This window comes from Amphiura filiformis, chromosome 19 (assembly GCF_039555335.1).
Source record: "Amphiura filiformis chromosome 19, Afil_fr2py, whole genome shotgun sequence".
In the NCBI taxonomy this organism is placed as follows: Eukaryota; Metazoa; Echinodermata; class Ophiuroidea; order Amphilepidida; family Amphiuridae; genus Amphiura; species Amphiura filiformis.
In genome coordinates, this window is record NC_092646.1 from 25,755,603 (window position 1) to 25,770,990 (window position 15,388).

At 37.3% G+C, this 15,388-nt stretch overlaps 1 protein-coding gene across 1 annotated transcript in view; it reads left to right on the forward strand.

The window, feature by feature from the left end:
* Nucleotides 1-2,498: 2,498 nt before the first annotated feature.
* LOC140141112 (alpha-tectorin-like) overlaps nucleotides 2,499-15,388 on the forward strand; it is a 110,661-nt gene continuing 97,771 nt past the window's right edge. The window contains exons 1-4 of the mRNA XM_072162896.1: nucleotides 2,499-2,663; nucleotides 5,293-5,433; nucleotides 8,077-8,256; nucleotides 13,539-13,756. Of these exons, the coding sequence (XP_072018997.1) occupies nucleotides 13,754-13,756 (3 nt within the window). The 5' untranslated portion in view covers nucleotides 2,499-2,663; nucleotides 5,293-5,433; nucleotides 8,077-8,256; nucleotides 13,539-13,753. The remainder of the gene's footprint in view (nucleotides 2,664-5,292; nucleotides 5,434-8,076; nucleotides 8,257-13,538; nucleotides 13,757-15,388) is intronic.

Here is a 15,388-nt window from a genome sequence, read left to right on the forward strand (position 1 = left end):
AAAAAATGTTATCTGTAGATGCTTTATGTATGGTATAAATACCTCACCTTTTTTTTGGTGGTAAGGGGGGTATGAGGTTGTGTATCATGAAATGCCCCATTAAGGGATGGGGTATGAACGTTTGGACAGTATTTATTGTGGGACATTAGAGCACATCAGACATATCAGATTGCATTCTGAAAACGAAGAATGTCCTTCTAATATCAAATAATTTTGATTTTTGAAATTCGCAATGTAATACATTTTATGGCAAATCATTAAAATTGATATTTTTGATATTTAACAGTACTGAAGTAAACTTTATAAATCTGATGATTTATACTTGAAGTGGGTGGGATGAAAAGCCGACGATCAATTGAAAATTTTGACCTTTCGTATTGAAGATATGGATTTTTTTTCCCAAAACATTTAAAAAAATTAAGTCTTTTTGGGAAAAAAATCCATATCTTCAATAATGAAAGGTCAAAATTTTCAATAGATTGTCGGCTTTTCCTCCCAGCTACATACACTTTAAGAATATATCATTAGATTTATAGAATTTACTTCAAGGACTATTATCTATCAAAAATGTGAAAAATATAAAATTTTAATAATTTGTCATAAAATTTGTATTATATCGTCAATTTCAAAAAATGAAAGTTATTTGATATCAGAAAGACATTCTTCGTATTCAGAATGCAATTCGATATGGCTGATGTGCTCTCATGTCCCACAAAAAATACTGTCAAAATGCTCAAAACGCTCATTCCAGATCCCTTAAGCTCTTGTATGTCATGATATATGTTTCATTGCTGTATAATTCTGTAAATAATATATTTTTATTCCATTATTGTAGATTATTGAACTAAAAAAGATGGGAAAGTCATGGTTGGGAACGAAGCTGTAAAAGAAAGCATGTTTCCATTCAAAAATGCAAATGTAGAGGTGATGCAAATAGCAGGAACTCGACTGGTAAGTATCTCTATGACCAATAAAGTGGCAAGAAAAACACCTTTTTTCATCAAATCAACTTAAAAGTCTTAGAGAATTTGACTTGGGTACATACTACTATGGTGCTAAATGACAATAAGATCAATAAGATGGCAAAAAAACACCTTTTGTTTAATCAAAGCAACTTGGAAGTCTCAGAGAATTTTATGCTGAATGATAGTAAGATCCAAGTGTTTGTCCATCCATCCACCATTCATTCATTTGTTCTTTCATCATTCATAGAGCTTATAAGATCAATAAAGTGTCATGAAAAACACTTTTTCAAGTCTTACAAAGTTTTACTAGGGTACATACTACTATTGTGTTAAATGACAGTAAGATTAATAAGGTGGCTAGAAAGACACTTTTGTTTTTGTCAAATCAACTTAAAAGTCTTACAGAATTTTACTGCGGTACATACTGCTATGGTGCTAAATGACAGTAAGATCAATAAAGTGCCATGAAAAAGACTTTTTTTTCATCAAATCAATTTGAAAGTCTTAGAGCATTTTACTTGGGTACAGGTGCAGATCCAGGAATTTTCAATAAGCTCTTGACTGAACACGCTCAATGGGCATTGAAACTATACAACTCCTAGACGTACAGCACAAAATCGCGGGAAATAATATTTACTGGGTAAATGTTTTCACGGAACTCAAATCTGACTTGACAGGCACCCTACGCCCAAACCAAACAAGCGGCGGTGATGGTACCTCGGCGCCCATAGACACTGCTCTGCATAAATTAGAGGGGCGCCCCTCTAAATCCGCCTCTGTTACTATTGTGCTGAATGACAGTAAGATCAATAAAGTGGCAAAAAAACCCACTTTTTTGTCAAATCAAGTCTTACAAAATTTTACTAGGGTACATACTACTATTGTGCTGAATGACAGTAAGATCAATAAAGTGGCAAAAAAACCCACTTTTTTGTCAAATCAAGTCTTACAAAATTTTACTAGGGTACATACTACTATTGTGCTAAATGACAGTAAGGTCAATAAGGTGGCAAAAAAAAAACACTTTTGTTTCATCAAATCAACTTGATGTCTTAGAGGATTTTATGCTGAATGATGGTAAGATCCAAGTGTTTTCCTAGACTGCTGCCCTCAGTCGTCAACCGTCTGGATTGACGACTGAGAAAACTACGTGGAAAAAAAGTGACGGATTTTGCAACAGGATTCCTGTGGCATAGAGCATGCGCAGTTGTGTCCAAGTTGACCTTTTGACCGAGTTTGTTGTTTTAGAAGTTCAGAGCGCGATCTTGTCACAGCGGCGCGGTACAGCGACGCGATACGCTGGCGCCGCTAGTCAATCGCGCTGCGGCGCACAACTGAAGTCGCATTGAATAGTTTTCAGAAGTCCGTCATGATATTGGCTGTAAGATAATCAGTCGTCACTACGAAGCATACACAGTACATGCGAAGTGTAGACGGCTGATTGGAATTAGTCTAGGTAAGATCCAAGTGTTTTCCCATCCATTGTCCATCCATCCACCATTCATTCATTTGTTCTTTCATCATTCATAGAGCCTGAAGATCCTGAGTGGGTTGCCAGAACCATTAAGAGTAGAATATGATTATTTTGGTCTCTTTGTCGCAGTAAGAATTTATTTGGAGTCCAAAATCCAACCTAGTGGTCTTTGTGGAAACAGTGATGGAAATGGTAATATGATCAAGCTGGTCAAGGACGAGCTGGTAGGTATTTAGTCTAACACCCATCCCTCTGGTAGAAACTGCGCTCACAGTGACTGTGCTGCGGTTTTTTGAAAATGTCTATTTCTCTTTTATTTTATTTTCTATCTTTCTATTTCTTACCTACGTATGTTACATAGCCCCGTTCAGAGATATGTTGTTTAACCCCTGGACACTGCTGGTCATCTAACAGCATTTCTGATTGGTTGATAACTTGAAATGCTCATTTCAATTGCCAATTATGACTAGGCTTAAAACTATTTATGCTCAAACTTGCATTTGCAAATGCATGATCTTAATACCCTCCTTGATTGGTTCAAAATTGGACACAATATTTATTTTGGCCAATCGGCAGGTAGTTCTCATGGGGTTAACAATTTGTTGTCTACAAAATAATACTGTCCTATCTCAAAAGGCTACCTTGTGTGGTTTTTATTATCATATTGTTGTATTTCATATTGTTATTTTGTATTTCATGCATTTTCTTTCATGAAGCGATAGATATATGACAGTGTGTGAGGCAGACAACAAATTGGGCTATTACATTGGAAATCCACATATTAGGCAGCTCCATTTGAATTTCATACACCCTCTGAAAATGATTCAATCTGAATCTTCCACAGAGGGAGGGTGAGTTTCAAATGGAGCTGCCTAATGTTTCATTCCATTTGAAATTCATACTCCCTTTGTGGAAGATATTTCCAAAATCTTCCACAGGGATAGTGTGGAGTTTAAATGGAAGAGCCCAATACACATAATTCTATTACCTCCACAACCCATTATTCAAAATCGCGCACTGTGATTTGTTGAAACGCGTCACGTGAAAGCCCATTAATTAGCAATAAAGTGGCCAGGGCAATAAACTTTATGTTCTTCTCGCATCACAGCGCACAGCAAAGCGCGATGCAGTATATTAGCGTCAGTAACGCATTCTACATAAAGTATTACGCTTTGGTTACTGCGTTCTGCAATACTCGCTATCACTTACGCTTTGGCTACGCGTAGGCTCTCCACCTTGAGGTAAACAACTTGAAATATTTGGGCAAAAAATGTGATATTTTCTCTTTAAATTGCACTATTTTGTGGTAATAGAATAGAAATAAAGGGTGCAGCATTATCCTTTACATGCAAATAATGTGTCCTCGGCAGTAAAAACGTTTAAATAATGGGTTCGGCTGCACCTCACCCATTATTTACTTGTGGATATGATCAGTCACGGTAAACAGTACAAACAACACACCAGTGTACGAGATCAACTAAGGATGCCTACGCGCCAGCCTATTATTATCATACAAACAAGGGAAGAGGCTTATGCATCATACACTGGAACATAAGAAACATTCAAACATTACAAACTAGTGCACAAGGTCAAATTAATGATGCTTAATCGTTAATTCTTAATATATCATTGTACAGGGAAAGAAAACTAATGCATCACATACTAGCATAATTAAACATGAAATTACAATGGAAACGTAACATGCATAGGCAGATAAATTAGAGAAAAAACTCCACAGACATACTATGATTTTCACCTTAATTTCAATCATTTTTGGTGAAGTTGGTCAAAATAAAAATAAATAAAAAACATTTCCTATATATTTTTTTCTAGTTTTTGAAAATTAGTTTAAAAAACATTTTATTGAATGACATATGGATTTGTCAAGTATTTGCCATTCTACATAAGATCAACAATTTAGCAGATAGTCATACGATGCCCAAACGTTTTCATATATAATTCCAGGATTCAGACTGACCTAAAAATGTAGAGGATTCTAAAGCGGAGGGGATTAACTTCTTTGGTAAATCCCATAAGCCTTTGCAGGTAGACCTGCGATGTCGTCATTCGCGATGCACACATTGTTAATGTAAACTTCACAGCTTTAAAATGCGCAGTAACGATGTTTTAATAAACGATGTGCATATCGACCTGAACGTCAAATGACCACATCTCACGTGTACCCGCAAAGGCTTATGGGATTTACCAAAAAGGTCAATTATAATTTGGTTCATCTCAAATTCAGTAATGCAGTTCGTGCATAAATCCACACTACCCCTGTGGAAGATTTTGGAAAAACCATCCACAGGGGGAGTGTGAATTTTAAAAGGAATTAACACATTAGCAGCTCCATTTGAAACTCACCCTCCCTCTGTGGAAGATTCAGGTTGAATCCTTCTCAGAGGGTGTATGAAATTCAAATGGAGCTGCCTATCATGCTAATTCCATTTAAAATTCATACTCCCCTGTGGAACATGTTTCCAAAATCTTCCACAGGGGTAGTGTGGATTTTAAATGGAATGGCCCATTTCGTTCGACGCAGTATCAAATCCCGCATGCATGCGTACAGGGGCGGTCTGTCGGCACCCTTGCGGCTCAACCCCGAAAGAGCATTGATGTCACTACTAAACTTTTGGTGAATCAAATTTTATAATGCCGCCAGTTGAGGATCCCTACAGGGGTAACACCCATAGGTCATTCTGTTTTTATACAGTTGATATATTTATTCATTTACAGGACTGCTAATTCATCGATATATTTAATTTCTTATTACATTTTACCATTTGCTCTCAAGATCTTCATTATCCATGATTATTATTTTATTGTGTTTCTATCATTTTGATTCTTTTACAGAGTGCTGAAGAATCTATTGATTTTTTCAATAGCTGGCGCCAACCATTGGACTGTCCAAAAAGCACTAAAAGCAGTCCAAAAAGCATTCAACACACAACCGTAAAGCAGAAGCAGATGTGAAATGCGACAAAGACTTGACAGGTTTGTTCACCCTTTTTTTTTTCACTGCTAACAATTTTTTAGTTTGAACAGGGACTATTACCCCCCCCTGAGCACTACCTACCAATCTAACATTGCCTCCGATTCGTCAATTACATAATATCTTTACTTTAATCACCAATCAGAATGGAGCTGTGCAGTTCACCCTAATGTTTTGGCATGGTGAAATTATTCTAACAATGTTGCTGATGGTCCAATTGATAATGAAAACCTCTTTTTGGCCAATCGGCATGTAGTTCTCGTGTGGGCTATGTTCACCGTATGTAGAGGGTATGGGCTTGTAAACACTTACAAATGGGGACATTTTCTGGACTAAAACCCACCAAATTGAGACATCTGAGATTTGTAGAGACATCTCCCCCCTGCAACCCCTATGGCAAAAAGTGCCAAAAATGGCATTAATTAAGATCTCCCTGGTTGTCGAGATTGTAGATTTTAGACTAATTTTGTGTGTTTTTACCCACAAATGTCCCCAGTTAACACACAAATGTCCCCAATCGACACACAAATGTCCTCAATTGAAAATAATAAATAAAATAAAATTTCGGATTTATATAGCGCCTTTTCCAGGATTCAAAGCGCTGTAATGTCGTTACCTTTGTGAATCATCGCAATCAGATTGCATCAACTAGGTTGCGGCCAAACCTGGTGCAAACGTATCCGCACTTAGATTGTAACCCACCAATTATCTGTGCAGCTCCCCAAATTCCATTGGGTGAAGGAAGTTTTTGATAACCCAAAAACTAATCAACGATTTTTGAAAGCAGGAGGAAACCGGAGATCCCGGATAAAACCTGCGAGAGCAAGCATGGAATTGGGATAAACCAAGTGCACGTACAGTCCTTGGGCACGGCCAGGGCTAGAACCCAGGACCTATTTGGTGCAATGCGAGGAATAACCGCTGCACCAACTTGCTCTACCAATTGGTGGGTTTTAGGCTAGAATTGTGTGTCCCCAATGGTAGATTTTCAGCAAGTGTCCCCAATTGATACACGGTACAAGAGGGGTGTGTGCATTCGCAATCACCTGCAAACATGGACCTACACTAGGATACACACAGTGATACTGTGGACACACCTGCAACCGTGGACATCCATGGTTGCTGGCTCTAACCAGGACAATGTAAATAATGTAAAAATGCATTTAAAAGTGGTCCGTATTTTGGGAGTTCTGTGGGGTAGGTCCATAGTGTGTTGATTGAAATTGAATACCTGAGTGGAAGAAGGGCCCAACTCCAATTTTTTTCAAAAATGAGTTAGACCCAGCATTTTATTGCCAGCATACTGTTCTTCCTTTTGTGTGAAAGATGAGTCTAAATCCACTCTCTAAATAGTCTTCCACGTAGACTTAATCATGGTTTTCATGGAAGAAAGGCCCAACTCCATGGAGTTGGGACCTTCTTCCACAAATAATGGGTTAAAGTGAAATTTTGTTCATCCATGAAAACTGCTTTTCACTACAATAAACTTTCTTGCTAATAACATATCACCTGTGCAACTAATGGATAATTATCAAATTTCTGTAGCTAATTATAACACATCTGCTTACAGAACTGGCACTTACAGTATATTAGTGGAAGAAGGGCCCAACTCCAGCTTTTATTAAGACCTGTACCATTGCCATGGAAACATCATATATAATTTCGAATGTATGTAATACTGTATATTCATGTGTTAAAGGTCCCCTGAAGATGACAACATTCTGTCTATAAAACGTTTCCAAATTAAGTTTTTTCTTAATATCTCAAAAACAGTTTTGATGGAGTTGGGCCCTTCTTCCACTCAGGTATTCAATTGGGTGTGTGTGTGTCCTCGGTTAAGTATCCTCGGTTAAATAGGATTAAATCGAATGCAGAATGATGTCGTTGTTTTCAGGTATTTACAAACTGAGGGGTGCAAGCGTGCATGAGTTTGTTTTCACCAACAACTGTGGACCCACCTTTGACATTTCACTCATAAAGTGCAGACCCACAGCAACCGTGGACATCCACGGATGCAAGAGAGTGGCCGAGGGCTCTACAATCTGTAGTAATTTTTATGGGGGTATATGTCCCCCATCGTAGGTGTAATACCCGATCCACAGTTTGGCGGTTAAATATCGTATCTTACCACAAAAGTGCATGCTTTCAATAGTGAAATGTCAGTGCGTAGAGCTCCACGGTTATGCTGTTAACTCATAGGGTCCACATGGATGGAGCGGAATCAAACTGGCTGCTGAGGAGACTAGTGATTGATCACTCCGCGCTCCGCATTTTAAAACAATGTTGTGTTTTGGGGATTCCCTTTTTGTTGAGAATTAATAATGGGCTATTCCAGTTGAAATCCACACTACTCCTGTGGAAGATTTTGGAAATATCTTCCACAGAAGGAGTATGTTTTTCAAATGTGATTGTTCCGAGTTAATCATTTTGAAACTCATACTCCCCCTGTATTATGGCTTTACCTATATCCTCTACAAATGGAGTGAGTATTTCAAATGGAAGTTACCCAATTGTCTATTCTAGTCAAAACTTATACTCCCTCTGTGGAAAACTTAAGGTAAATCTTCCACAGGGGTAGTGTGGATTTTAAATGGAATAGCCCAATGAGTGTTTCATGAATCATGTTCTACTTGTCTCATCCACAGCTGTGTTTAGACAATGTCTTCATAGACTTGATGATAAACATGTCAAATTGCTGAGAGCATACTGTAGGGCTGATGTAGATGAGGGCGATGGCTGGTGCAGTGCATATACAGCTGTAGCACATCTATGTAATCACTATGAGATCTCTGGAATTAAAGGCTGGAGATTCAAAGCAGAATGTCGTAAGTATCAAGATGTATCGCTATTGGGAAACCATGGTTATAACCTATGTACATGTATGTTAGTATTCCTAAGGACTTTTCTAGAGAGAGAGGATTACTCATGTTTACTGACCTAAGGTACCAAATAGTTTTAAATCGCTTGCACTTGCTGCTGGAGATAGCAATTTACAATTATGGTACAAGTTTTCTATGTTTTATAGAATAGACATGAGATATTATGATCAAATTTACGTTAAATATATTAGTGCATCTGCTAATGCCACTTTCAAAGGGTCCTTTCAAGGGGAGAATATGGGAGAGTTTTGAAAAAATCACAGAAACACACTTTTTTACCCGAAATATTTTTGGTGACAACAGACAAAAAAAAATCAGTTCCCAGTCAGATTTTTTTTTCAGTTTGCTTTTCATAAAGTAGAGAGTAAATTCGGGAAGGTTGTTTATTTTTTGGAAATTCACCTCATTTTGCGCAATATTGAAAACAAACATGTGAAAAAAGGATTTTATCACTCTATTCAGCAAAAAATTGCACATAATAGTGAATATTTTTGTTTCAAGAATATATTTTGAAAAAATGAGAAACCTTTCCTAGACTTTGATGTGCTCTAAGCAATAGTGCAAAAAGTTTACCATTTGCTTGCATATTTTTCTTGTCACAAGAATCGAGCAATGTTGTCAAAAGTGAACTTGAGAAATGAAATTTTTTGTAAAAAACTGTCAAAATTATGCACAATACATCCCTATTATTTTAAAATGGTAATTTACATCTATTTATAAGTATAACATGTTAGGCTAATTTCACATCACATAGTCTGCTTGAATTTGTTACTTTTCAAATCGCACCAAATTGTATTCATTTTTTGACCATTGCGATTTGTTTTTACACATGAAGAGCTTATTTCCAAACCGTGTTAAGTCCACAAGATTCACTTTGAAGAAAATCAGGAATTTTCTTTATGGCAATGAAAAAAAGTTTGATTTCTATAAAATTACAGTGAAGTGAAGGTGACATATATAGGACCATAAAAACATTGTAAGTTAAAATCTAGAGACTTTTAATTTTTTTTAATGAATTAATTTGTTTTAAAAATAGCATGGACTTAACACGTTTTGACACAAAATGCAATTTTTGGCATGGACTTAACACATTTTGACACAAAACATAGTATCTGTAACACAGAACTAACCATATTTTTCTCAAACTAGTCTTAAAAGATAACAAATTTATTACAAACATACAAAATGTGATTCTCTCTACTATAAAACAAAATTTTGCCACAAAACACCTTGCATCTTGAACCCCCTCCTCCCGTCCATTTTTTACCAAAATTTGACGTTTAAAATAGTTCAAAATTCAAAACTTAGTTGTATTGCACTTCTCAGAATTGAATAAACATCATTTCACTGACAATAAGTGATGACCTGAAATATCCACTTGTTTTATCACATTATCACAATTTCCCCCTCCCCCGTGCTGCCACCCTAATCTCATATTGACAGTCTTAAGTTTTTAAGTCTTTAAATCCTAAGGTTTTTTTTATATATCTTTAACTTAAAAAATAATACCTTGAATTTAAACTCTACCAACATCCTCTAACATTAATTCTACCATCACAACCTCTCCCTCTCCCCCTTCCCACCCTGTTCATGTCTTTCTGGAGGTATCTATCAAATATTTAAGAAATCCCATTCAAACTAGGCCTACTAATATATAAAAACAAAAAACAAAAAAACTTTTTATGCAGACCAAATTCAAGTATACTAGTCTCAGGACCAAACAAGAACAAAGATGCAAAGCAAGGCAGTGTTATCAATCATGCAGAACTTGGGCGATAAACTATTGGAAGCCCTACGCCATGCTACCTGCCTACAAGCTGCCCACAAGGGCAGTGTTCGTGGACTTAAGGGAGCACACCACTAAATCAATGCGCCATTTGTGCAACCCTACTGAGTTCCGGTAAAATACAGAAAGAATTTGAGGTATAATGGGCTGCTCTTTGGACTAATAATCAGAAAGAGTAGCGAATTATAGCTTAAATAAAAGTGTAAAGCCTGTGCATGAATTTGAATCACTAAAAAAGTCGCATTTTTATAATTATCGAGAAAATAGGTCCGCGTATTAAAAAATGGGCAGAAACGGGTTTACAGTCATGAGAGCATGTCAAAAACAGTGAGGGCGCTGTTTAGCGGCTCCTACCGGGAAAACGAGACGGAAGACTACCCATACATTGAAACATATGTTAAACTTTCATCGATTTGCAATCGACTGGTTATCCTTAAATTTCTCAGAAAGCGCCGAAAAGGCCTCAAAACGAGCAAATAAAACTGGTGTTTTTACACGTATTTCAATGGGGCGATTATTTAGTGGTGTGCGCCCTTCGACGGGCCTAGGAGTAAAACCGTGCTTTTCAGAGATTCAGCCAAAATTGAAATGGCTGTTGATTAAATTGCAGTTTTTTCGATTTAAATAGATAGTTTATATGTTAGTGAATATATTTAATGCGTTTTAGATGCAAGTCGCGTTAAGATTATTCCCCCAGAGGCCTTCAAAGTTCAAGAAATTGCCACAAATTGTGTGAAAACAAGATTTCTTGGATTTTAAGCAATTTGGGCTTAGGTGACAAATCGGTGCGTGCCTTTTAAAGCTGCCAAATCTTGGTTTTATATGGCGGGGGTGATTGTTATAAATCATTAACAGTAGACCCATGCAATTGTGAAGCGTGATTTACTCTCATTTAAAACCGAATTTCATCAGATGGAAGGTCAAAAACTATCTAGAGAATTGGAATTTAATGCAAATATAGAAGAGTAAGCATGAATGGTCAAAATGTTGGAAATTTGCCTATTTTCGGAATCCACCATACAACTTTGAAAGGGCATTTCTCTTGAAGTGAATGTCACAGAGCAATTCTGTTTCGAGCGTTTTACTCAAAACGTTTTATATTTCATGAAAAAGATAAAAGAATTAAATTTTATGAACATCAGAAACCCTTGAAGGGAGCACACCACTAAATCAATGCGCCGTTTGTGCAACCCTACTGAGTACCGGTAAAATACAGAAAGAATTTGAGGTATAATGGGCTGCTCTTTGGACTAATAATCAGAAAGAGTAGCGAATTATAGCTTAAATAAAAGTGTAAAGCCTGTGCATGAATTTGAATCACTAAAAAAATTGCATGTTTATAATAATAGACAAATAAGTCTGCATATTAAAAAATGGGCAGAAACGGGTTTACAGTCATGAGAGCATGTCAAAAACAGTGAGGGCGCTGTTTAGCGGCTCCTACCGGGAAAACGAGACGGAAGACTACCCATACATTGAAACATATGTTAAACTTTCATCGATTTGCAATCAACTGGTTATCCTTAAATTTCTCAGAAAGCGCCGAAAAGGCCTCAAAACGAGCAAATAAAACTGGTGTTTTTACACATATTTCAATGGGGCGATTATTTAGTGGTGTGCGCCCTTCGAAGGGCCTAGGAGTAAAACCGTGCTTTTCAGAGATTCAGCCAAAATTGAAATGGCTATTGATTAAATTGCAGTTTTTTCGATTTAAATAGATAGTTTATATGTTAGTGAATATATTTAATGCGTTTTAGATGCAAGTCGCGTTAAGATTATTCCCCCAGAGGCCTTCAAAGTTCAAGAAATTGCCACAAATTGTGTGAAAACAAGATTTCTTGGATTTTAAGCAATTTGGGCTTAGGTGACAAATCGGTGCGTGCCTTTTAAAGCTGCCAAATCTTGGTTTTATATGGCGGGGGTGATTGTTATAAATCATTAACAGTAGACCCATGCAATTGTGAAACGTGATTTACTCTCATTTAAAACCGAATTTCATCAGATGGAAGGTCAAAAACTATCTAGAGAATTGGAATTTAATGCAAATATAGAAGAGTAAGCATGAATGGTCAAAATGTTGGAAATTTGCCTATTTTCGGAATCCACCATACAACTTTGAAAGGGCATTTCTCTTGAAGTGAATGTCACAGAGCAATTCTGTTTCGAGCGTTTTACTCAAAACATTTTATATTTCATGAAAAAGATAAAAGAATTAAATTTTATGAACATCAGAAAGTGTGCGCCCTTAACACAGTTTGCTACCAAACTGGATTGGACTTAACACGTTTTGGGGAAAAATCGATACTTTGTGTGTCAATATTTCGGAACTTGACTAATTTTGGGAAAAAAAAAACACATTGCAGGATAGCCCTAGTTTAATAATCACTACCCATTTTCATCAAAATCTCAATTTTGAAGGTGGGTGGACTTAACACGGTTTGGAAATAAGCTCTTCACATGTTGGATATCACACTGCAGCTAGCAGAACATTGGTTTTTGACATATTATAGTATGACAAAAAATGCGGTTTTGAGAAAATTGCATTTTTAATTTTTCCAATTTTTGAAGACCCACTAAGAGAGCACCAAAGTATAATATGTTTATTATTATCAAAGAATATAATCAATAATATATCTGTCTTTGTTCTCAACATAATTCAAATTTTTTATTCATTCACTAATTAGAAGTAATTAATCTGCAAGCTCATACAACAGTATGCCACAATAGGCACAATTTGACAACCTATGTATTAATAATGTTTCTATACACCAATCCGAGAGGCGTTTACTGTATTTGGCCCTCTATTGACGGCAACACAGATGTACCAGAGCGGGAGATTTAATTCGTAATTCAATACTCATGATTGTTTATTGAATATCACTGCTGTGTATAATTCCCGGGTACAATTATGTATAGCACACAATAAATAATGGATGGAACCCCCGACCTCGGGACACCGCAGTTTTACATCTGGGACACCGCAGTAATGGCGAAGTCGGATAGGTGTATAGCGATACATCATGTCATGTGATACTTACTACAGTAACACGGTGGCTTATGGCGACATATCATGATACGCCGGTATGCCAAATCATAGAATGAAGTTTTCATGCAGGCGGTATATAAAACCATGGAGTATTACACTAATTAGTGCCATATCTCATTAACTAATTACATTCAAGTCTCAAAACTTTGTGAATACATGAGTTTCATTCATAGATTTTAAAAGTTTATATAACTCATTTTGTCAAAAAAATTGTCATACAACAGTATGTGAAAAGACCGACGAAAATTTTCCTCACATTCATATTATTTTATTGCTTTTTATTTATAGTTACAAATGTACAATCCCTCAAGCTAGGAGATAATTATAACACTCAAACCATTTAATGTGATGTTTTATATTGTTTTCCACACATTTTATCATTTACTTCCCTTACAGCAATTGAGTGTGATGAAACAAAGGGTCTTAGTTACAGCGATTGCGCATCAAGTTGCCCAAGAACATGTTGGTATGAAAATAATGGTGAATGTAAAGAATTCTGTGTGGAGGGTTGCAAGTGTGATAATAGATTGATCAAGGGACCCGGTGGGTATTGTGTTGAGGAGTTGGATTGTGATGATGTTCCCCCACCGTCAACTGATTGTGAAGGTCATATGGTGAGTGTGTCAAAGGTCAGGTAACAAGTTGTCTTGAACATCGTAAGTGATAGTTAAATGAGTTTTCAACAACTCTTCCTATACCTTTGTACAGGAGCCAACCGTTGTTAATCCGTGATTAATCCACGGTCCAGTAGCGTATTTACGCAAACGCAAGGTTACACGTATACGCATCACGTATGCGAGCGTAAAATTTGTCATGCCTGGAACGTATGCGTAAACATGAACTCTCTTATGTTGGCGGTAGCAGCTAAATATTACCGCTTTATTCTTTAGTTTTATTGCCGATATCAACAGAGAAATACCGCTATCTTCTTGTAAGGTTGAGTGGCAATGACAAATTGACATTCGGAATGAAAGAATTATGTGAATTAGACATCTTTAGCTTGTTTCGTTGTTGAAAGGGATTCAATCATGCTTCCAGTGGCGGATTTAAGCTGTCAGCAAGTCAGCAGTTGCTGACAAGGCCCCCCTGCCATTTTGGCCAAAGGGCCCCCTGCTTTGCTTTTCTTTTTTCTTTTTCTTTTTTTTTTTTGCTTAAGGCCTAATTGTTTTCTGCAAGGTTCCAAGGTGCGGTGGGTAGAATAGAAACGAAAATGTTATATATTTACCCGTACGTGCAAGAGGCCATTCTATTTATGCCCGCATTTATTCTTGGGTTGCTTCTCCTTCTCCTCTATCCACATGAGTGTCAAGGCTATAGTAGCCCTAAAACTAAAAAAAGATACCAGACCCGGTATGTGGCACACTTAGGGCCCTACCCCGAAAAGTTTTATTTTGCCCGTTTTGGCTCCAGCAAGAGGTCAAAGGTCAAGGGCCCAAGGGGCCCAAAATTAATAATAATATTAGGATTATGAGTTGGTACACTGATAATCTTAAAATACAAGTAGGTCATCTAGTATGGGTCCGGGGCCCCAGGGCCGGATTTACCATTGGGCCAGATGGGCCCAGGGCCCCCAAATTTTAAATTTTTGGGGCCCCAAAAAATTGCACTTACATCTTCCTTTTCAGGCGAAAAACACCATGTTTTGGACCAAAATAGGGTAAAATAATTTTGCGCGCTTATATAGCGAGTTATATAGCAAATTTCACCTTCATTTTCATCTAAATTGAATTTTTTTGCGCGCTTGGCGCGCACAAATGTACTAAGAATATATATGTTCATCTCCCCCTAAATTGTAATGCTCCTGCCGCCACCGTCGTTCCTATACCTAAACCAAGCATTGGCCACTTGAGTGCACATGTCTTCTTCACGGTGAGTTTGGGGCCTCCCAAATTTTTGCCTGGCCTAGGGCCCCCAAAAAGAAAACGAATGTTAAATATAAGGGTATCATTAAAGCTGGCTCTAAAACTACAAAGAACTATCAAAAGTTCCCGGGCAGGGCCGAATTTACCATTGGTGCAGATGGACCCGGGCCCAGGGCTCCAAATTTGCAATTGCATCTTCCCTTTCAGCTTGAAAAACACAATGTTTTGGGCCAAAATAGGGTAAAATTGCCCCAAAAGGTAAATCCGGCCGTGCGCAGGGCCGGATTTACCATTGGGCCAGATGGGCCCCAAGGGCCCCAAATATTGCACTTGCATCTTCCTTTTCAGCCCAAAAAACACCATGTTTTGGGCCCAAATAGGTAA